This window comes from Toxotes jaculatrix, chromosome 2 (assembly GCF_017976425.1).
Source record: "Toxotes jaculatrix isolate fToxJac2 chromosome 2, fToxJac2.pri, whole genome shotgun sequence".
Taxonomy (NCBI): Eukaryota; Metazoa; Chordata; class Actinopteri; family Toxotidae; genus Toxotes; species Toxotes jaculatrix.
In genome coordinates this window covers 22,228,821-22,252,937 of record NC_054395.1, presented here as the reverse complement: position 1 = coordinate 22,252,937, position 24,117 = coordinate 22,228,821, and the positions used below count along the sequence as shown (strand labels likewise).

At 42.3% G+C, this 24,117-nt stretch overlaps 3 protein-coding genes across 6 annotated transcripts in view; 2 read left to right on the top strand and 1 right to left on the bottom strand.

Annotated features, from left to right (window-relative positions):
* The first annotated feature begins 720 nt into the window (after positions 1 to 720).
* On the top strand, positions 721 to 4,603 carry fbxw12 (F-box and WD repeat domain containing 12). The gene is made up of 10 exons (XM_041064730.1): positions 721 to 903; positions 1,014 to 1,051; positions 1,225 to 1,391; positions 1,472 to 1,596; positions 1,989 to 2,195; positions 2,295 to 2,459; positions 2,671 to 2,878; positions 3,539 to 3,720; positions 3,867 to 3,997; positions 4,110 to 4,603. The coding sequence occupies exons 1-10, from the start codon at positions 805 to 807 to the stop codon at positions 4,207 to 4,209; spliced, it is 1,422 nt and encodes a 473-aa protein (XP_040920664.1). The 5' UTR covers positions 721 to 804; the 3' UTR covers positions 4,210 to 4,603.
* A 99-nt stretch (positions 4,604 to 4,702) lies between these two features.
* Positions 4,703 to 8,122, bottom strand: ptpdc1b (protein tyrosine phosphatase domain containing 1b). The gene is made up of 9 exons (XM_041064743.1): positions 8,077 to 8,122; positions 7,405 to 7,570; positions 7,178 to 7,258; positions 6,954 to 7,072; positions 6,739 to 6,876; positions 5,604 to 6,616; positions 5,149 to 5,331; positions 4,932 to 5,042; positions 4,703 to 4,831 (listed from the first exon to the last, which is right to left on the bottom strand). The coding sequence occupies exons 1-9, from the start codon at positions 8,120 to 8,122 to the stop codon at positions 4,703 to 4,705; spliced, it is 1,986 nt and encodes a 661-aa protein (XP_040920677.1).
* A 3,301-nt stretch (positions 8,123 to 11,423) lies between these two features.
* The window catches only part of LOC121188043 (protein bicaudal D homolog 2-like), a 43,580-nt gene continuing 30,886 nt past the window's right edge, over positions 11,424 to 24,117 (top strand). For all 4 annotated transcript variants that reach the window (XM_041047593.1, XM_041047583.1, XM_041047573.1 and 1 more), the window contains exon 1: positions 11,424 to 11,937. In XM_041047593.1, the coding sequence (XP_040903527.1) occupies positions 11,698 to 11,937 (240 nt within the window). In that variant the 5' untranslated portion in view covers positions 11,424 to 11,697. The remainder of the gene's footprint in view (positions 11,938 to 24,117) is intronic.

Sequence of the window (24,117 nt, the reverse complement as noted above, 5' to 3'; positions counted from 1 at the left end):
GCCCTGCTGAAGAATCCCGCCAGGGCTGAATCTCAACACACACACACACACACACACACACACACACACACACACACACACACACACACACACACACACACACACACACACACACGCACGCACATGCACACACACACGCACACACACACACACACACACACACACACTCCTCCGCTGTTCACCTTGACTGATTGGGATGGCCATTTATTTGGTTATTATGTGGGTCAGGGCTCACTTTAATGTTACCATAAGCTTATGTGCATTTGCTTCTCTAAAATGATCAATATTGTTTTCACGTTTGCCAAAAAGAATCATCACGAAAAAAACAACAGAAATAATGTTAAACCGAAACCGGTAAGAAGAACTGATTTTGTTTTTATTAATTAGATGAGTTATTCCGTTAAAAATAGACTCAGACTGAAGAATACTCTCCCCACTCTCACAGTAAGCATGTGGTTAAATCACATTACAATGAAATATAATACATGCATTTATGTCCTTTAGTTTTTTTCATATCCAAAAGACGAATGCATCAATTTCTCAGTTTTGTAATGCATCTGGCGCGCGCTGTCTACCTGGAGTGCGTCCGTGCGCCTCCATCCTGCACGTCTCTGTCTGTATCACCTTCCTTTTATTATGGCGACATCTGGTGGTGCAAATGGGCCCTTGCAGGCAAAATACCAAACAAACCACCCCCTTTGTCCCTGTATTCTTTCCGTAGCTTGTCCAAACTTGGCACTGCCGTCTCTTTGATGTACTGCATGAAGCGAATTGGTGAGGGGGTGCAAGATAATTGTTGTCAGTATGGACCCCCATCACCCGCACTTGATCGGTGATTGCCTCATTCATATTTTTACATTTCTAACCGAGGAAGATTTAATCACTGCCTCAAGTGTCTGTAAGGTAAGGAGTGTCCCACTTGCGGAAGTAGCCAAGAGACAAGACTGTAACTAATAAAATACTTCATAGAAGTGTCTGACTTGTTGTATCTGATCACGAATATATATTTTCAGGACTGGCATGAAGCTGCAGACTCTCCTTGGTTATGGAGGTGAGCTGGCTGCATTTTCATTTCTGTTTTTTTCCAGCGTCAATACAGAAAGTGGGCTGGGCGATGGTCTTGTGAATAATAATATTTGTTGTGATCGGAGGATGGATCAGTCGACCCCCGAGTTCAAATCAGATCATATATAAACACCACTAACAATTCTGTGGTCCCCTCAGGAGGCTGTGTCTGCAGCGGTGGAGTTTCTGTAATCTTTCTGTATTGGGGAGTGACCATGTGAATCAATCATGGAAGAGATACTTCCTGCGACGTTGCTACTTAGAGATGAAGATGGCGAAAGGGCGATCAGGTGGTTACACCTGCAAAAGCCTCAGAGGACACACAGGTATGCTATGACCCCCCCCCCCCCACACACACTATGTTTCTCATCCCATTTTTACATCTGACGTGTGCATTGTCCATCAGGCAGGGTGGTAGGGTTGGTATACCTGCAGGAGAATCCAGCCCAGCATCCTGACCTCTGGAACAGCAGTGCCACAGTCTGCAGTGCTTCTACTGATGGTACAGTTCGAGCATGGAACATCCAGAATGTCAGTGCAACACCCTCAGTACCATCATGTTCAGTTTTAACGTTAAAAGTATTTCTAGCAAAGCAAAAATGTTTTCTTGTTTTGAGGCACAGTTTGATTAAAGATTGGTTATCAACTAAAATCAATTTACTGTATAACAATGTATGTAGATTTCGAAATTTGTGTTTTTCATCCGACTTAAGTTGGACTTAAGACTCTGCTGTGTTTTATCTACACTAAACCTGTGATGAACATGTGCTGCAATCATGTGCTACTGTAAACCACGTATGCAGGTTTCATTCCAGCTAAACACCAGTGAAACAAACTTTCTCCAGTAGTTCCCCCCTGCTTAACTGAATGTTACTGGCAACTGCTATATTTACCTCATGTGGCAGTTGTGTTTTTCCTCTCAGGGCGAGCTTCTGTGGTGCAGTCCTGAACAGAGTCCTTTGACAGAGATTGTAAGCGATGAACAGCGTAACGTTGTGATCACAGCAGACTCCACAGGACTCATTAAGACCTGGCAGGGCCAGACTGGCCAGGAGGTGGCTTCATTTTCAGCTGGATCTCCACACTGTACATTGCTCCAGTACAATATCAACAATGATTGGTTTCTCACTGTAAGTAAACTCAGAGTTTTTTTAATTTTTTAAATCTTAAAGTAACATAATTTTTTTCTAGAAAAAGTAACACATGCTTGTCATTATATTTTCCCCCAGGTTGGAACCAGTCAAGGATCTGTGTGTACACTAGCTGATTTAACTTTGACTAAGAGGTCCAGCATAAGAGTGTGTGACACCTTTAAAGTCAACATACTCTTAGTTTCACCTGGCAAGAAATGGATCACAGCTGGAACCAAGGACAATGATGATTTAAGTCCAAAGGTATGTCTTGTTGTCTTTGACAGTCTGACTTTATGTTTGTTTTTCCTGCCCTGGTCTGTTCTTGTGTGTGTGTGTGCGTGTGTGTGTCTGTGTGTTTTTTTCTCCAAAACCTCCGTCCAAATGACACAGTGGGAAAATAGGTGTTCATAGATAAGAGCAATGAAACATTAATACACATTTTATAGATTTCTGTTGTTTGGTTTGTTGCCAGGTGATTTACGCTGAGAGTTTGACCTCTCCGTCTGAGGACGAAGATCCTCTGTGCCAGTCTCTGCCAGTCACTGGGTGCCAGGCTGCTGTCTTCATACCCACCCAGCCTGCCAGACTGGCCATCATCCACCACAACGAGCGCTCAAACAAAGCCCTCACTGTCTTTGATGTCAGCATTAAAAAGACCAAGTACAAGTCAGAGATCCAAGGTGAGGACAGAGATAGTAGCATACTTTAGATCTGATACTGAATCTCATAATGGCCATTAGAAAACAACAGTCAGTTTGTGGATCATACTAGAAAAAAAACACTTTTAACCACAGATACTGTTGAAAACAGCTGCTGGTACATAAACTACAGAATCTGATCTATTTGTGATTGTGTATTTTGCTTATTATGGTGGATGACAGCCATGCCATCACTTCAAGAAATGTATAATACAACAACACTATCTACAATAATTAAATAAAGTTTAAAGATATTCACCTATTTTAAATGTAATTTTTAGAAAAGAAATACAACTTACTGAATAAGTGGAAAAACTTTTATCAACTGGAAACCTGTCACACTTACTGTAGTTATTGCTATTTTGACATTCATCATTAACCCACAACTGAATGCAACAAGTTCACATCTCTTCCCTGTTCTGTCAAAGGTCTCTCTGGGAAATATAAGATATTGAATTAGATGTAAGTTAAGTTGACTGAGTGGAAGCTGAAACCCCAAAATTGTAAATGACAACTCACCATCACAGAATAAATCCTGGAATACAGTTTGGTTTAAAGTTTAAAATAAATAGTTTAAAAGATGGCTTTTTCCTTAAGACGTCGACTTGTTCTGCTATCATTTTGAATCTGTTCTCATATTAGTCCAGCAGGTGGAGTCCTTTCCCTTGACACTGAACACCTGGTCCTCACACATCCTTTTGGAGGCCAAGGATAGCAACTGCTTAGCGCTGGCAGCTGGCCAGGAGCTATGGGTCTACACTCTGAAAGGAACCCTATTGGCTAGCTTTAAAGAGCATACTATGCCTATCTCGTCCCTGTGTTTGGTAGGCTGTTTTCTTAGTTGGATTTCAAAGAAATAACCCTTTGCCTGTTGAAATTCTTTGTTTTATACGGTACAATTTACCCTCTGTGTGAAAAGAGCGAAGTGTAAGCGTCTGAAATGGAGTTTTGTGTGTCTTCACATTGACAGGATAGCTTTCGTGTGGTGACAGCATCTCAGGACCTCTCCTTACGAGTGCTGACATGGAAAAACGACAGAGACAATGGGTTGACTCTAGAGAGCAGATACCACTTACTGGGAGGTTCTCACACAATGTCCAGGTACTGTGTGCTTTCTCTGAATTTGACATAAATTACCTGATATCAGCACCATCTTTACGTTCCCTTCATTTACTAAGCTTACTTATTTTATGATTTGTGCCCTGTGTTCTAGAGGGTTCACTCACGTTGCCTGTGACTACTCCAGCATTGTGGCCTCAGTGGAAGGGAAAGATGGGAAAGATGTCTTAAAAGCTTATTTTTTCACATCGTGAGCACCAGTGCCTCACAAAAAAAGTGCCTGCACGCAGTTTACACAACCCACATTGCTTTCATTATGAATTGCTCGTCATATACCGTGTGCTTACATTATAATATTCTTTGGTAGATTTGTGTTTACAAAAAAGAGAAAGTAACATAATACAGGTAAGAAACACTATGTTATGGGAAAGGCAATGATACACTGTGTCATACAACATGCTTGTTAAGAAAATGTTCCATAGCTGAGGTATGTGAGTGCTGAATGTGACCAGGCTTAAGGCATAAAGTATTGCAAAAATGATTCTGATCACCTGTTCCCCTATATGTTGCCGCCGCTCATTACTGAGGTAAAATAATACTGAGGCAAGTTAGTTTTGTATTAGTTGAAATAAACTACGTACCATCAATGTTTATATTCAGCTCACATTGACAAATTAGTTATTACATATTAAATAATTTTGTCACAAGGCACAAAAGCATCCCTTTCTCTCTACTGACTGGGAGTATCTATGAGAAGGGAGACATAGGCGCCTCATCTGCTTCCATGGATGTAAATCTCATGTCCTCAAGGACACACCTTAGGACTGGAGTCATGGACTCGTACACTTTGCTTCCATCCTCCGAGTTATTTTCCATCTGTGCAAAGGCAAACAAGATTCTTAAGTTGTTGAAACAAAATAGGTGATGAGGAAATTAACTGTTGAAATTAAGGGCAAACATTATAGGCTTTTCTTACCCAGGTGAAAGCCTTGATAGTACGATTCAGGAATGCATTTTCAACCTCTTCTGGTATCATCTGCATATGAGCCATACAATCTAGTATGCACATTAATGTTTCTTTAGGAGCCTGGAAAGAGGTGACAAGGAGAGTAAAGCCAAAAAAATTTTAAGGTACAGTTCATTGTAGTATTGCTGTTGTTTCAAATGAGAATCCGCACAGAGTAACCTCTGACCTGGTCAAGTGTGTTTAGGACAGTTTGAGCATCGGTGTTGTCGGGGTTCAGGCCTTTGGCATCCTGAACGGAGATGACTGGCTCTTTAAGCTGCTCCAACCATGCCCACATGAGTCCAGTAAGGATGAAAGGATCCCGCTCCATACACAGCCTTTCCCACGCACCACCTTGGTTTAGCTCTGCCTGCACACATTCGAGCAGTCATTTTAGACCGTCTTCCTGTATGTAACTAGGGAAACTTATTCAGACACGTTCTGTTACAGCTGCTTTGTGTTCAGTTTTTATGTCATTATAGCATGATAATGAATAGTATTAGTATGAATGAATAGTAGTCATGAACACCTAACAGCTGACATAACTGACATTTTAGCTTAACATCAATCTTTTGATGCATTTCTACATGCTTGGGCTCCATTACTACAAATACCACTATATCATTGGTATGGGTCAGTTACCTGCCAGGCTAAGACTCTGCTCTTGTGCTCTTCCTCCCCATCAAGAAAAAGGTTCACTGCCAGGGCCTGTGCCACGAGCAACCTCCTGGCATCCAGGGACAACTCTGACTGCAGGGTGATAAATGGCACCTCTGACTTCTCTGAGTGCTCCTCCTTTCCTCCTTGATACTTCATCCCATTAATTGCTAACTCTTCCCTCTGCTCTGCCTTCCATCTGGACAACATGCTACCCTTTTTGGCAGGTTCATTGTTCCCAACAGACTCACTACGTTGGATGGTTTTCCGCTTTACTTTCTTCAACAGAATGGATGCATCCTTCTGGTTTTCCACATTTTTGATTTTCCACAGTGAGCCCGTTGAGCCATGTGAGGCATCAGATATGTTGCTACTCCAATCTTGACTATTGGATGTTGGATGTTGGATGGACATTTCAACATTGCTCTTGGACAGGGATCCGAGAGGTTGCGTGAGGAGATTGAGTTGTGAGCCCAGCCGTCTCAAGTCAGATTCACTGTAGCTCAGACTTTTGCGATGGTAGAAGATGGGTGGCTCGTTGAAATGTCTGGGTAAGGTGAGCGTGCCTGGTAAGCGAGGCTCCTTTGCAAATATTTCAGGGCCCATCTTCTCAATGACGCTGAGAGTCATTTCTATGTCCTCAATATCAGGGGCTTCCAGAATGTCCTCCTCAATCACCTCTCGATTCTCTGCAATGTCCAACAGCAGCTTAGACACCAGCTGGATAATCTTTGGTAGGTGCCTCAGCTCCTTCCTCTCATAGCCATGCAGTATGTGTCTCTGGCGGTTCAGGTACTGGGACAGTGTGACTGGGTTGGATTGAGGCTCAGCACAGGAAAACACACTCCTCAGAGGGGCCAGGAACTGGGAAAACTGCCTGACACAACGTAGCTGACCTCGGGTCTGGATAGAGCCAGGGCGTTTAGCACGTACATATAAAATAGCCTGATTAGCAGTCATCCTGGTAGCATATGCCAAGAAACATGCTAACAGCACACCTGGGGGTCAGAAAAGAGAAGGCCCTCATTTATGTCAGACTGTACAGTTGAAGAATCAGACCGTCCTGAATAGTCTAAAACACTTAATACACCACTTAACGCGCCATTCCTTAAAAATCTACCTGTTCTTCCGAGACCAGCGTGACAGTGAACTGCTATCTTTCCCTCCTGCATTGCAAAGGCCATGACCTTCACCATGTCCAGCACAGTGGTGAGATTGGCCACTCCATAGTCACTCCAGCCAAAATTGTAGAAATAAACTGAAATGGTAAGATGTTTTCAGTTACACTTGTGCAACACCACAGCTTTATAAATAATTACTGCATGAAGCACTTACTGTTGTTTTCCATGAAGACCTCTGGGCGGTATGAGAAGCCACTCTCTGGCTCCAGAGGGTTTCCACAGCTGGCATGTTCACCAGGTATCTGTAGGTTGATCACTGTTTTAATACCATTCCTTGACACACACACAAACACAAAGAGAGACATACATACTTAATTTTACGTGCCTCCAAAGATGTCAGGTAGTTGCTGCAATTCCATGAAACAAAGCTGTGTATACCTTTTGAATTGATCAATAATATTATATTTCTCAATGATTTCTGTTGAGGGTCTGGACATAGCGAGAAGATGATCAGTAACCCTAAAATAATAGAGAAGAATGTTAGTGGGATGTATAGTGCATAGCAATCCGTAATTTTTTTTAGTCCATCTAACATGACTTCAGAAAAAAATATAAAAAAAAACTAGACTGAAATAAATATTTTAGAAGAAGTAGAACATGTGTACCAGGATGAGTAGAGGCCTTTTATAGCCTGTTGGTCATCACTCCAATAACTCGGGTTGTCATACTTGCAGGCTTGACCCCCACAGCCGATTGAGCATTGCATATGTCCAGGGATGACATGACGTATAGCTTCTCCCACTATTGTGTATTTCGCCCTGGGGGCTCTGACTGTTATTGTTATTATAGAGGGGAAGAAAGGAAGAAAAATTTTGACATTACACAAACAGTCTTTAAAGTTTAAAGTTATGATCAGTGATGTTAATTGTATTCAATTTATTCTCAAAATATAAATAGAAGGTATTAGATTAGTGGTTTATCAACAGAGTTAACGAGTAAAATACTATCAAAACCTATGAGAAGTTTTAGATACTCAGAAACTGTAGTGCAGCACAAAGACTTCATCATATGTAGGTTGTTCTGTACCGTTAAATAATTAAGATCATCAGCGGTGAGTGATCACTTAGAGGTGTCTAATCCTTGTCTGGCATTGCAAGTCTGTCATCGGGGCATTACAGTAAAAATAGCTATTCTTCTGGTACATTTGAAATGCACTTTAACATAGTATTTTGGTGAAACAATGACTTATAAATACATGGTTGTAGCTGACTGACTAATTGACCTTTAGTCATTCACAGATATATTTTACTGATTTGTCTTTAATCAATCTTACTTACTATATTCCATCAGAGATCCACCTCTTGTCTTTGCATGGAGTGCCATATGACCAGTCACTCAGACTGACATCCACAGTCATGGCAGGGCCTGGACACACACATGTCTGCCTTGTTACACCATATCATATATTATATCATATGATTTCTGTGAACAAGCGGTGCTGATGGATTTATTTTAAGTCTGAAACACAGCATTCTCTAACGAATTTCCAAGTCTGGAAAATGCCATTCATAAATAACCAGTCCTCTGCATTAAATTTTAGTCTTTTGGTTTGAGAGTGAGTGACCAATGTGTTTCCTATATGACCATACAAGTTAGAGGGAACCACTTACAAATACACAGCTTGATCCAAGATCAACATTGAAAATCATATAGAGTCAAATGTAAAGCAGACATAATCCTTCAAGAGACTATCAATCTGCTATTCTTAGCTGATTTTACTTCATGATCACAAAATTCATAATCACTCTTACAATGTCTAAAATAATAAACTAACAAGGAAAGAAATACCACCAATCTAACAATAAATTAAATAAAAATAAATACATTTAATTAAAAAGAAAAAAACAGAATTACCTGTATTAAATGATACACGATGCTTGTGACCACCATCTCAGAACACAAATGGCTCGCCAACGTTTCAGACATCAAACCCCACAGCTCTGACGTTGTCTTCCCCTCTCTAGCTCTGTGGAAAGTCAATCCTGTGGCCTCGCTTGATGTGATTCGTCTCAGATTATCTCTGTGTTGCCGGATGGTGCAATACAAGTATCCACAGGATCCCGTGCGCTCCTTTGTGGAAAGCCGTCTACTCACCACTATGGCGGATCAAGTATGGGAATAAATTAACCTCAAGAATGTGCTGAAAAGTTGCAGAGATAGAGCCCTGTGTAATTATCTCTGTACAGATTCCGCCTTCAGCTCTGGGGGGAGTATAGAGCTATTCCTGACTCCTCCTGGATTAGACTAGTAATCTTATTACTGTAGAGGTATAAAATAGAGCACCCACTCCTCAACAAAAACTCATACTATGGCCACATCACCACTGATTTATGCCGGAGTGTTAAGAGATACAGTGATCTACAATACGTTGTATTCTGTTCATTAACGTTCAAATTATCGTCAGTTAACATCTGACCAACTGTTCACCCAAACAGATTCTCAATGTATCTGATTGATTCCATGTATGTCTACTGTTGTGAATAAGTACAAACAGAGTTCAGATGAGAGGGTTCAAAGGATTTCTGAAGGCAACATACGTAAACTCTCCTAACCTGTTGCTACAAATAGTGGGACCTCAGTGACATAGCAAGTAGATAAAATTTGATTGGCTTACCTAGCACCTTGCTAAAGCTGGTTAGGTTTACGTTACCACAGAGAGATCAGTTTTTGATGTGCAGCAGAGACTTAAAAGCCAATAATCCCAAAGCAATGCTGTGCACCTATTTAGACATCAAAGACAAGAGCTGAAAAAGGCACAGGCACAGATAGTTGTGCTCACACAATTCGCACGATCTTAGCTATGGACATAAATAAATTCAGAAAGGCTTCCTATCAGTTGTTCTTATAATATGGACAAGATTTTAGATTTCTGCTTGTATTAATAAATATGTGGATACTTGCATGTTTATCCTTACTTCATACTGTTATTTTTACTATGGTTGAATAACTGTCAAATTTTCATTAAATTAGGCAACATTAATTCTGAGTAATAAATATAAATACTCACATCTGTCTTTTGTTATTCTGTGCAAATCCAGCAAATGATTCAAACACATTACATATTGTCTATTAACTAAAACTATCAACTGTGGAGTTCAGTTTGAGGAGGAAAGAGCCAATCAGCAACATGATAAGAGTAACAGAGGAACAGGGACAAGACATTCTGTCATTCTGTCAACACAAAACTCCTAAGCTAAATGCATGACACGTAATGTTTGTAGGATCAGATAAGGACCAGAGTAAATCACAGGCATGTGATTTTAAGGCATATGTCACCAGACTTACTGTGACAAACACAGAACCAACCGTGGGATGCAGGCGAATAACTCTGAACAAGAGTAAAGGTACAGTGTGAAAAAGAAAAAGAAATTAAGAGGACAGGAAACACACAGAAACCTAATCATTTTTCAGAATTCATTTTTTTTGTTTTGCTGATTTCATAACATGAAACAAAACAAGTACATGAAACATGCCTTGTGATCTGTTGAAACATGCATGTTATGCTTTAGATACAATCTGAAAACACACTCATCTGTAACCATAAAAATAATAGTTATCTCTCAGCCTTAAGTCCAGTAGCGATACCACACTATGAAATACTTCAATACAAGTAGATGTCGCATTCAGAATTTTTTATGCTTTAGCTGGTAAAGGTGGAGCTAATTTTATTTACTTTACATAATGTTGGGGGGGTCGTTTTTACATCATACATACAATACAATACAACATATTTTATACGTTTTCATCTTATATGATATTGTTACACCTGTTCACACAGATGAAGACTTTTAACGTTTAATGTAATATTTTCAAAGACTGTTGAAAAAAAAACGGAATTATATTGATATTTATTTCTTATATTACTAGGAAGTACATTTACAATCAAGCGTATTTAAAGTGTATTTAAATCAGGTAGTGCCATAATGTCTTCTCAAATAGTTATGCTACTATTGACGAAGATAGCAAGCAAAATGCGTGCGTGAATGTAAGTGACTATACAAAGCATTTACCTGAAAAGATTAATTCATCAATTTTTCCGACAGATGGCAGCATATATACATGTGCCGACTGCTTCTGAGGAGCCATTTCCGTGACAACAAACGGCTCGCACTTGATTTCCGTGCTCCACATAAGCAAATAAACAAGCCTAATGGGAAACGAGTTTTTTTCATGGCGACAGTAGACCACTGTCTGTGACTTCCCGTACAGTAAGTACTATATTTCCCAATATACACTGCGGCTCTGGAGGCGCTGCCCCAGCTGGCTGCGTAGGCGCTTCACGTTTCAGCAAACGGACAGTTCAGCTGTTTCAAATAAGCCGGTGTCCATAGCAGGAAACTACCGGAAGAGAAGCGAGTTTTCCTTCAAAATAAAGGGCAAACGTTTTGATATTTTTGGAAAATAATATCCGTGCCTTTTCACACTCTACATATTCTCCCTTAATATATATATTGATTCTAATTTAATACGTAAATAGAACAAAAATAAACATGCACCCATGTGTGGTATGGCTCCTCTTTTCGTAGAGAAGCGTTTTATTTTGAAAGTCAGAACCAGAAGTTGTGTTTCTTGTGTCTCGGCAGTCTGTTCTCCTGCTCCGGCGCTATCTCTCCGACAAGCCGGGGGAGAGGCGAAGGAAACGCAGGATTTCAGCGATGGAGCATTAATAAGAGACAACGGCGAGCTCCCCCGTAGGAGATAATTGATCACAGTCATCTTCATGACCAAAGAAGCAAGACCGGCAACGAGAAACGCAAGCGTAACAATCATGCAATTTAAATACAGACGAATTTGAGCAGCCGCTTCTTCTTCAAGGTTACACGGCTTGAAGACGCCCCTGCATCCCCCTTGTCGCAGATCAGCTGGCTTACGTTGGTTGATCGTCGCCGGTGCCGACCATGTCCGTGGAAGAGCAGGGATACCCCGACGCTATGCTGTTGATGGAGGCCGGGCCGGAGTGGATGCGGACCGAGATCGAGCGTCTCTCCCGGGAGCTGAGTGAGACCACGAACGAGAAGATCCAGGCGGCGGAGTACGGGCTGGTGGTGCTGGAGGAGAAGCAGCAGCTCAAACAGCAGTACGATGACCTGGAGATGGAGTACGAGGCCGTGAGGCAAGAACTTGACCAGCTGAGAGAGGTAGGCTGTGTATAAAAAATCACAGAATATGCCTAAGACATTATAATATCACATAGGCACTAAAACAATAAATATTCAATTCATTTTGGGGCGCCGGCTATATGTGACAGTCGGTAATGGGTTTCCACTGACCTTGTCATTTTTATTGTATTTGTATGCTCTCATCATTACAATATCCTTGATAGGGACTTGGTTTGCTGTGACATTTGGCAGGCATCATCCATTAAACAGCTATCAGTCTCTCATCCTACAAGGTCAAAACGAGGCTTGGATGCTGCCTTTCTAGGCTGCCCACCCCACCCCACACCCCCACCCCCTCTTTAGGCAGGGTGTCCCCCATCGCACTGGCAATGGCAACCTTTATTTATTTATACAGCTTTTATGGCCCCTTCTTCAAGACATTCCTGCCTGACTCACAGGTAGTCTGGTGTGTTTCCACCCCCACTTCTGTAATGTCTTCATCAGAACTAGGTCTGCCAGCTGCACTTATATGACCATTATTACACGCAGTGATCTGCAGTACTTTGCTGTGCATGTTTGGTGTGAGATATAAAGAGCAATCTTAGTCATTCATTTGTATGCTGTGTTTATTTTTAGTCTGTTTTTCAGGCATATTTTGACCTTTTTAAAATGGTATTTACATGTTGAGCTCACTTTTAAAACCATCGCTTTTATTTGTTTGATGGGCATTAGATACCTTGTCAGTGTGTCCTTCAGCTCAGACTGGCTGTCCTCTGTGAACAAGAATTACTTGTTTAGTTGAAAGGGGCGGGAGCAGGTTTGAATTTTGAACCTTCCCGCTCAGAAGAGAGAGGGATGAACAACTTACAGAGGAAACCAAACGAGTTATGGCCCTTTGGGAATGGAAAGAATGTTGAGGGTGACAGTTCAAGCTGGGCCAGAGAGTCAGATAAAGGATGTGTCTGTTTTTCTGTACAGTGGTCGGACTTATACCCTACTGTTGTATCATAGCGTGTCCAATTTTCTTCACTAGAACAGCAGTTTGTCAGTGTCTTGTGATTTAGACAGAGAGAAGAATGGCTTCAGAGTGACGTTAGGCAGACAGTCAAGCTAACGGCTCCGACTTCCTACTCTCTCTGAGCCCAAATTTCCCGCTTTGACACAGACTTGTTCATGGTTGCTCACATCCTCCTTTGAGATATGGGTTTTTTTTTTCTGTGTCCTTTCGGTAGGCTAGGGAACCAATAGCTGACAAAGCTGACTTTGTGGTAAACCCCTTCATGCCATGCCAGAAACCTTCTCATCACTCCCTTGGGTTTTTGTGCTTTTTAGGGGAAAGACACACATGGAGAGGTTTTCGACTCTCTGCTTCTCTCTCTTCTCTCTGTCTGTCATCCAGTGGCCCTCTCTCTACTGGTTGGTATTGCAGAAAGGAGGAGGTCTTGAGGCTGTCTCAGCAGCTCCTGCTTAGATTCCCATGCATTTCTTTGGCAAATAGGCCTGGCTCTGCCACAGAGGAATGACAGCAAAAAAAGCACTGAATAGAGGAAACAGACTGGAAACGGTTTAAAAGAGTAACCATGGCAGCAAACAAAAAGGAAATAAAAAGAAGCTGGGTCATTTTCTGGAGATTTTTCATGGTTTTTCTAAATATGTTTGTTTTAAAAAAAAAGCTTTCATTTTGAGTCTGGTAAGACTCTTGAATTATGTCTAGTCTTTCTTTCTGTGTCATCGTGGGGCACAAACATCCATCTGTGTGGGCAATAAAATCAATTGTTTGCTCAAAACTGTGGAAGAGGTTCTTTCTTTTGCCTTGGGGTTGGGTTATGCTGGTTGTAGATCACTGATCAGATGTTCATGTTTGAAAGACCATAGCTATGTTCCTTTATCCCTCTGCCCATCCCCCCCCCAGCACAGGCTCTGTTTGAAGGGCAGAAGTGATGCTATCACAAGAGAAATACAAACACATTCTTCTGACATCCGTCTCCACTTCCTCTTTATTGTCTATAGGAGAGCAGTCAGTAATGGGGAGCACACACAAGATAAGCTACTGTCGCAACAGGGGCTGAAATTAAAGCTTATCTCGGTGGTCAGGAGCCACTCAAAATCCAAACTTAGAATTCAACATATTGTGACAAGACAAATGTCATATGAATCAGCGTGACACCTTTGCTCTGATTCTTTTGGACGTGTTGGATTGACCAGGGTGACTTTGTCCGCAGTTGCTCTTAAAGCACATAAGACAGTTATTTGTTTGGTCAGGCACAAATGCCATGTTGTCTTAAGCACACTACTATTTCAACCATTCTCTGCAATGTTTGGATGTCTCTTCAGTTTGCAAGGACTTAGACAGACTGGAATAGATTGTCTGTGAGATTTACAGAGTAGCTCGACACAGGATCCTCTCCAGTGACCCCAAACCTCTCCTTTCACTTATTGGCATGCACAAACACAGCACAAAAGAAAATTGCCCAGATTTATGTATGTTCTTAGAGACTGAAATGCCCAGATGCCAGTCTTTTTGTGTCTGAGTCTGGACAGAGACAGTCGATCAGAAATCATCGTGACAGTGGGCAAACTCCCCCCCTGCCATTTAACCAATCCCCACCTTCTCACCCACCTTTGGACAGGACACTAATATTCACACTCAAACACACCCCCACATACACGCTCCTCTTGGGGCAGGAAGATGGAGGAATTCTGTGCACTGCTGTTGCTTAGTAACCTCACAGCTCTGCGCCGGAATTGGAACAGCCGTGCTGCTTCCTCAGCAGGCGCTGCTTTCTGAGTATGCACATAGCTGTCTATAATAGTGTATATGGTAAATTGCTGGAAGTAACCGTGCACTGGTTAATGGTATTCACAGGACGTTCCTGTCTGTTCCTTGATGTAGAGATAATATTTATCTGTTTATCTTACATTGTCTGTCATTGGTCAATTCACGAGATTACTCCCTCAATTATTATTTTTCTTGTACACTGATATCTGTCACTGTGGTTGCTGCTGTGAATATGTTGATTTCCCCTTTTCCTTATCCATCTTCTCCCTCTTTCAGTCCACTGTGAAAGTGGTAAAGCACAGCAAAAGTTTGACTGTGTGTAATAACGGTCTCCCATTTTTTTCCAGTTTACAGTGCACTAACCTGACAGAGCAAGTAATCTACAGGTACATTATAGTGAATATGATTCACTTGGCCCATTGGCCCTGTGCTACCTCCTGGAGACCTGGACTGCAACACTGCTAAGACCTAATATAGCCACTGGCCATGTATTTCGATTGATTGATTTTGAATTGATTGATTCTGCAAGAAATATTTATTTGGCACACAGTATATCTTCAAGTTAGCTGCTGATTTCTACACAATAAGCTGCTCACTCATCAAACAGTGCTCTGATAAAGGCACCCTCACATGCCTGCCTTTTAATGACGATATCATTAAGCTGTGTGGACTTTTAACCCGGTTATCATACCGATTGCAGACTACAGGTTCAGTCACAAGGTAAAAGCAGCTAATGACATTATTCTACGCTGTAGCACTGCAGGAGCGTGTGCTGGTGTTCCCTCAGCTGTTGTTGGTATTCTTAAGTTAAGCCACTCACAGATGACATCATGTGCCACACCTCCAAAGGTTAATGCACTTCTGACGGACGTGCGTGCTCCTGCGTCTGTTCTGTACCTGGATGGGTAACTTAGTGAGGTTTTAGTATCTGTGCTGGTCTCCATGTTTAGCCCCTCTGCATTTCTTATGTCTGTGTGAATATAATGAGATAGAAGACCACAAAGACATCATTTTCTATCCAAAGACAATAGACCCACAGAGCGTCTCACAGTCCTCACTTTTTATTTAATTTTTCTGATACTGGTCCTTTCTTTTACAGACACTTGCACATTGGCACTTTAACAAAGGCTTAGAGCTCCTTGGGTCCTCGTTGCGTTGCGACGAGTGTCAGAGACCACACTGAAGCCATTCAGGCACCCACAGCTCCCTGTTCCTCCCCTGCAACACTCCTATCAGCGTAGCGGCATCTGTGTACTGCGTTGTGGAATTCAACCAGACAATCACAACCCTAAATATTGTTAAGCTCAGTAAAACCTAGGTTCTCTGTGCTCGGCTTGCTGGCCCTTTGTGTGTTTGAGTCCACTGGGGTTAACAGGTCTTGGGTGCCACAGACCAAGAGAGGGTTAAACGCCAGCAGAACACAGTATATGACAAAGGAGCGACTGAGAGAGGCGTTCCATTGTGGTTACATTTGAAAGGATTGGTCACTTTTGTCCCTTTTGAAATGGCAGATCACTAAAGGATATATCCCAACGTCCCTAAACAAAGATATCTGGTGTGACTCTAAGCCCTTTCTGTGGTGTTAAATGGGTTGGATGCTGATTGGACGTCAGTAGAAAATACAAGGAGGGCATAAAACCCATCTGGTCACGTATATGAGGAGTCATAAATAAAGTCTGCCTCGTATTATTGGATTGCCACACTGGGCCACCTTTCATCAACAGCTGCTCACTCTCATAATATTTCTTTTTTTTTTCTTACTTCAGCCATTCTTGTAGTTGATCACAAACTCCCAGTCCTTACTAATAGCTCATTCAAGACACCTTACTCAATCATTGTCTGTGTTTGGTTATATTTTTGCCTCTATTTTGTGGCCTAGCACTTTCAGCATTGTTTGGGGTATTCTGATAGGCCCTTTTATCTATAATGTCTTTTGCTGGACAGCAAAACTGCAGTTAAGGGGTAATCTTTTCTAAATGGCACTAAATAAAGTCCCAAATCCCCTACCCTCTGGGCCTAAGAGGATGAATCCCAGCCGCTATGCACAGGGCTTACAGAGGTCTGGGAGTCTGCCAGGCCCAGCCACACTCATCATCCTCCATAGCCAGGGACAGGTAGGTGCCTTTTGGGGTAATGCTGCACAGAGGCTGTCAGGTGCTCTTGGGAAACTGCCCTGTTGTCTCTCACCTGGCCCCGTAGCCTACTCCAGTTGTCGCCAAGCCTAGCAGTCTGTTCTGAATGCTGTCAGGCCTGGCAATCTCTTATATATGAATTTCCTTTTCAGCATGGATGTGAAAATTATTGTCAAAACCACCCAGACAATCATTTCGCAAAAAAAACGTCCACTAATTTGTGTCCAGACAGGCTGGTCTATCCACAAGATCCACTCACATAGACTAATGTAGCTGTCGGTGTCACAGAAGGACAGCCATATGGTATTGCAAATTAATGAAAGAATCATTCCGCCTAGGTTTAGGTATAGTGGCCCACTGTTAATCCGTAATGATTTTAAGAGCTTTTGTCCTTAACTCCGATAAACAAAATTACCATCAGCAACGCGTCAACAGTTCAAGCAGAGGCCACATTTACTCTGGAGCATTAGTGGAAGGCCGTGTGAGTGTTCCAGGTCTCAGTTAGTGAACTGTTTGGTCTGCTTGATGTATGTTTAGACGGTGTGTTTAAAGAGTGGAGTGTTTGTGCAGTGTTTTTACAGGAAAAGAATCGTGCCTTTGTTGAGTCCTGCATAGGCAGTGGTGGTGTAAAAGGAACATATATTCAGTACTCTTGGTATGTAGGAGTTTTATTGGCTGTTTGTATGACTAAGGTCCCTTAGTGAAACTACATCAAGTTTATCCCCAAGCCTGTCAGAAGTTGCCTAATGATAGGAGCGCATAGCATTGTGACTGTTCTAGAAAACATCATCTAATTTTGTGTGCGTCATTCGGTCACACTCAGAGACACTGACTTCTGGCTACAGTGAGTGTGGATAAAGTTATTAGGTAATCCAAATAAAGTGTGTCCGTAAAATTTAACCCCAACACAACTGAACAGCAATGAACTGGATGATTTTGAGTATTTACTGTACTGGATCCCTCATATTTTACAGCCTACTGTTTCACTTATTAAACATGATTAAATCAATATATTTTGAAACACCCTATTATAAAGACTTCTGTCAAAGATTCACAGAAGTCAAAAGTGCATATAGAGAAGCGGTATGGCAGCCCAGCAGGGTCATGATTCTAGCAGTGTAATCCAATTACTGAAGACTAGGGCCGGATAAGGAAAGAGTCCAGGCTAAAAGCAGTGGATGAGATCATACTAATGACTCTATGCCTCTGACAATACAACATGCATGGTTCTCTCAGGCAATAGGCCTGTCTCCAGTTTCCATTCTCCAATACTGCATGATAACTATAAACTATTATTCAACAACAAAGCCTGTGTCCACTCACACAAGTTGCAATTGTGCGTGCCAGAAACACAATGTCCACTTATCCCTACTCTACTACATGTCCAGTTGTCTGCTGTAGTTTCATTGTGTCTCTTGCTTCCCATGTTGTACTTCCGCCAGCTGATTAAACCTAAACAAATCCTGTATTTTACTTTTATCTCCACAAAAGGCTTTTTTTTGGGCAATGTTTATTATGTTATTTTTGTATTACATTGGCCAACATTATTTGTAGGGGCATTAGCCTGCGTGTTAGGTGAGTTTGCTCCACAGTGAAACTACCCTTCCTGTAAACTCAAGATACCAAGTTACATCATGTTTTTGTATAGATAGTCCATTTGCGTGTTGAAACACATGCACCAGTCAGCCGTAGGCCTATGAACTACTATTCAGTTTAGTTAAGGTCAGCTTAACCAGTTCAATGTAGGGACATAGTGTATTTATTTGTATTGAGACTCTGGTGTCTTACATAAACCGATGAATCAGCTAGGCTTGTGGGTAGAGCATAGGTTTATTTTGTACCCCGCCCGCACCATTCAGTTTTTGGATGAAGTTTGTGGGCTGTTTCAGATTGTCCACAAGCCTTTCGCAACATGATCAGGGTGGAATGACACCCTCATAATGAAACATGTCAAAGGTCTCTGTTGCTTGTTTATGGGTTTGTGTTTTGATATAAATCTTGGTTGGGTTTACTGTAACCATAAGTTACAGAGTCCAAGCAAAGCTCTCTGCTCCAACAAGTCTTTCTTCTTCCTTCTATTGAAATCAGTCAGGACTCACCTCCCCTGCCCCCCTGTTCTACATCCTGTTTACTTGTGAGGAGTCTGGGGTTTTTTTTTTATAGCGGATGGGGAAGCATGTGAAATATGGCTTTGTATCACTCCGGATATCTTTTAGTAGATCAGGGGAAATGACCACATGAGGTTCATAAGGCAAATCACCCCGTCACCTCTGTTTAACAACAGACAAGGAATAAGTCTCATCAATAAATGTTTCCTTATGAGAGGAATATCTTTGTCTTTCCTGCTGTGTGGACATCAACACTCATTATGCTGCATTTTATTTTGCAATGTTCTAGGCATTACCACAGGCATTACACAACACTCAATACCTGTCCATCAGTAGTTTATTTTTAGTAGTTTTATTTTTCTATGTTTGTGAGTGTTAAATATAGCTGCTGAATTAAATAAAATTTGCGTGGCCATCTGCAGATTTTACAAACATTTCATATGCATTGGAAATACTTTAAACTTAACAAAGATGGATCTATCTGCTGCACCACCAGCAATCTGTAGACTTCTATCTTATCACGTAGGCTACACTGAGATTTTGCCCCTTGGGGTATTTGTCCCTTGATAAACAGAAGATAAGAGATGGGGGTGAAATATATTAGCATATATTACAAGTAGGAATAAACTCATGGTGGCTATAAGTGGACAGATGGTGGGTGCTCCCATCCCCACCCCTTGATACACACACACACACACACATATCCAAACAGTATGACTTGCCCCACCCATATCCGCCTGCTAAAGATGTTGTGCAGTTTCAGGGCATTTTCTTGTTTTGTGCAGTAGATGAAGAGATCAGGGATGGCATGTAGACACATAGTGTCCTCTGTTTACATGAGTACATTCTGCGACACACCCCTCTCTATGAAATACTACGTAGTCCACTCATCTCAATTATGCCCTGACTGGCAGAGCAGCGCCTCCGATCTCCCCTAAATTAATTACACCAGAGGGCAGCTTCTGAAAAACAACTCCTCGTTTTAATAGGCCATCTATTCAAACATTAGCAAATGCAATTTCAAAGGGTTGTCCCTTCACCCCAGGGGTCCTTTTTAACTTCAACACCACAGTGCAATCAGAGAACAGCAGTATGTCTACATTCTCTCCACACTCCATACCCACTCCCCACCACCATCATCCTCTCCTCCTCATCCTTCCCTAGGCTTCTATTTTAAATAGGTTAGTGGGCCTGGGTCTCCCTGTCACAGTGTACCCAGGTCTCAGGGAGTCCACGCTTTGAAACCCTCAGGCGTGGTAGAACAGGGGAGAGAGAGTGAGGGAGGAATTGGGAATAGAAAAGGGGGTAAAAGGAAGGGGGGAAATAAGAAGACGAGAGTTGTATAGTCAGGCAGGGGGCTGGCTGTACAGCAATAACAACATTAGAGTTTGGGCTCAGAGAGCCCAAAGAGAGGAGGGGTTTTAATTGGATGTGTGCCAGTCTCTCAGGGGTCCTTGAGAAATGGGGATAGCAGACAGAGAAAGGCAGAGAGGTTTTGTGGGAGGGGCAGTGAGCAGTGCGAGGGTTTCCTGTGGGAACCGGCTTGCTCTCTTTTAGATGGGAGAAGAATAGGAGTTCCTCTATCAGCTGATTTAATGAGTTTAAAGTGCTGTATAAAAACACAATAACCAGCTATTTTTTTTCCTTACAAACACAGCTTTAAAAATATGTATCTCATTAAAGAGTAGTGCTGTTTTCCAGCATTTGTGCAGCTTTCACTTTAGGTCATTGTGTTTTGGCTTATCTTTCCTCTTCTTCCATTATTTTTCCTTGAATACTCTCCCAACAGTATGTTGGTAGGGAGAGATTTAGGTATTATAGCGTGGCTTGTATTGAGCATGCAATGAAGGAACTTATTGTTAATGCAAACCAAAGACAATAATTTGTGTACTAAGACTATACTGTCTTCTGTTTAGCCTTCTGTGCTTCATTTGCACACAGATGCGATCTATTATGTACACAGTGGTAATGAGGTGGACTGAGCACCCACCTCATTCTTTACAAACTGACATGGTCTCATATGGAAGGCTTGCCTTCCTGACCCAAGATTTAACCTCAGAGGTAGAGAGCATGTGCTCCCTCACAGTCACATACAGGTTTTAATTACTGCAAATGTGGAAGGGAGGTAATTAGTGTCTGTCTGGCTGGGAGCAAGGGCAGGACATGCCCAAGAGACCATCTTCTGGGTTTGGGAGGGTGAACGGAGAGATAGGAGAGGCAAGTTAGGGAAAGCACATGGAAGAGATTGGGAGATACCTTGAGCCTTGTTCATGACTGTGGTGGTGGAAAAATTGACGGAGTAGATCAGGAATGATGAATAGTTGTATTCAAGTGGCAACATACGAGGCACCTTTAGATTGAAAACCTCAGGAAGAAGGCAAATTGAGTTTCTGCGGTTCCTCCCCCACCCTGTCAATTGTCCACCCTGATTGATTAGACATGTCTCGGCTCTAATGGATGGGATGATGAGGGGAAATGCTTTAGGGTAGAACATTTATCTAAAAATGGTTATTAGTATGGTTAAACTCTTCTCCCCTAACCGTGAACAAATGCACAAACAAACAGATTCAATCTCTACTTCACCTTCCCCCGTCTTTTTGCAAAGCTGACCTTGGACTTTGGAAGAAAATGCAACCACGTGTGGGTCGGTGAGTTCACGAACATATTCATATGTGTTTATGTGAGTGCCTGGCCCCAGCTGTGGCCCCAGCTGCTCCCCTCCTCTGTCATTTATGTCAGTAACAACAAGAGGCTGTTCGACCGTGGAAGTCATATTTAAAGGTTTCACAGGGAGCAGAGTCTTCTGGGAAATAGGCTGAAATACACACTAAATAGAGACTCGGTGTGATTCACTGCTTGTTGACTATGATGTAGGCTTGGCCAGAGCAAAAACAAAAACGCTTCAAAGCTACCTCAGAGCAGCATGTTCTTTGTGCAAACAAATCTCAAATTGGAGAGGCATGGGACACGGGTGAGGGCTGTTGCCAGAGAAAGAGGGAGGAGAGCAAGCTGTGCTAGGCTGAGCTCTGAAACAGCCATCTGTGTCAGTGGCGCACCCCCTTGCCCTGCCTTTACTGACCGCCTCCCGCTCTGTCACTGTAATTGGCATAGTAACCGTAACGACGGCTGTTCCCCTGGGGTGCGGGCGCGTGGACCTGGGAGATCTCATCCAGACGCAGAGTGTCAGGCAGAAAAGGGAACCGACAGGCCGACTACAGGCACACACAGATAAGGCTGACTTTGCATTGCAAATGACTGAGGTTGCGAATGCCCGGAACTGGAGCTGGTATGGAACATTGCAGTGATAGGAACGATGATAAAGAACCCAGGCTCCAGCCGAGACCCTGATATGGTGGTGCAATATATCAGGCCTATTGAATCTCTGCTCTCCCTTGAGACAATGGCTTTTTCCTTTATTCTGTTGCAGATTTAGCAGCTGAACAATAGACCCAATAAACAGCCGGGGGAAAACAGATTCTTCCTTGTGATTTAATTGACCGCTAAGATTAAATACTGAGGACAAGAGTAGAGTTTAAAACCTTGTTGTTCATCTCTCGTGTTGCACAAGACAGAACAGGCAGTTTTTCATTGTGGCATAGAAGAGAGAAACAAAAACAGTAACCCAAGTCAAGACAAACCCTCTTAGGAAACACTTAACGCCACCGAAATCTGCCTTTTCTGTAAATGTTGATAATGGAACATGGTTTGTTTTTAGGCTCTTCTTGTATTTCACTCATGAGTGGCATGAAAGTGACCTTTTCTCATTACATGACCTAATCTGTATCATGTAAAAGCTATATATTACTATCACTATATACCATATACACTGAAGGCTAAATAAACTCAGATCCACCGCTGAGATCCAGGTTCTTTAGCTCACTGCGGGGACCATAATGACTGTGTAATAACACAGAAGCCAGTCTATGAGCAGCCTCAGTATAAAGCCTTCAGGCTGACACAGACACCATAATGGCAGTGGGCGCCCTGCTTTGTTCGCCCATTGCAGTTGTTTCACCTTATAAAGGCGATATGTTTTCTCTGAGCTCCTTTCTTTGTAGTCATGTAATGAATATAGATTAGCAGCATGTTTGAACATGGAGTCTCATCTGACCAAAGACTAACTTCACACAGAATCTCTAATGCTGACTTCAGATTAGTGGCCTGTGTGAAGCTGGAATAAAATATGAAACGTAGTGTAGTGTGTAGTTTTCCCCAGCCAGATCTGATGAAAGCACTAACTAACGCTTAATCACTACAGCCTGATGTAAGCAGGGAGAATTTCTGTAGACGTTTTGTATCACTGAGCTCCTGCAGCCCAATTAGGCTACTCTGATATTTTTTTATGTCTGAGGACGACTTCTTCATTGAGGCATGTAAAGGGCCTCATGAGTCTGATTAGTACATCGCTCATATGCGGAGACCTGTGTGTGTGTGTGTGTGTGTGCGTACATTTGTGGGCTTTGATTTCATGTGTCTTCCTTCTCCCAATGGCTCCGTCCCCTCTGGCGTTCTCTCGGTCCTGCTCTGCAGCTGAGGAGATCCACAATCTGGCACAGCTTTATGGTTGTTTTCAGGTGGTTCACGTCCTTCACGTCTCATGCAGAGAGTATAACGTTCAGCCAGTCGTCTTGAGGCTAAATGATTTCTTCTCAAGGAAATCTGTCTCTCGTAAACTCACATTTGGGTAGGGTTCTCTAACCTTTATTTTCTTAAATTCTCTATAGAGTATTCTTTGCCTTTGGCATGCAGTGCATTCCCTGTATGTGTTGGATGCAGTACTGCTGGAACCCCCTACGAGGCTTTGAACCCTTGCCTCTCCTTTCTTTATCTCAGAAGAGAGAGCAAGCCTCGACATGGCTAGAAAGCCAGGTGCTGCAGTATGGCTGACTGCAGGGCACCGGAAAAATTGGAAATGGGATGTGTGTATGTGTGTTGAGTCTGTGAAATTGTCCAGGCCTGTGTGTGAATAATAGCCCAACGGCTCTGTGCTATGCAGTGAATCGATGTGGCTCTGTGCCAGGCAGCAGCTAATATCTCTGCCTCCCTCATTCGCATTTCTCTCTCCTTCTTTTTTTTTTTCTCTCCTCCCGTTTGGAACATATAATGCCTCGCGTACATCCAACTGTTAAATATGACATTTTTTTCTCCATTTTTTTTTAGAAATATTCCATCTTATAATTTTCCTTGTTGGTGTGCTGAA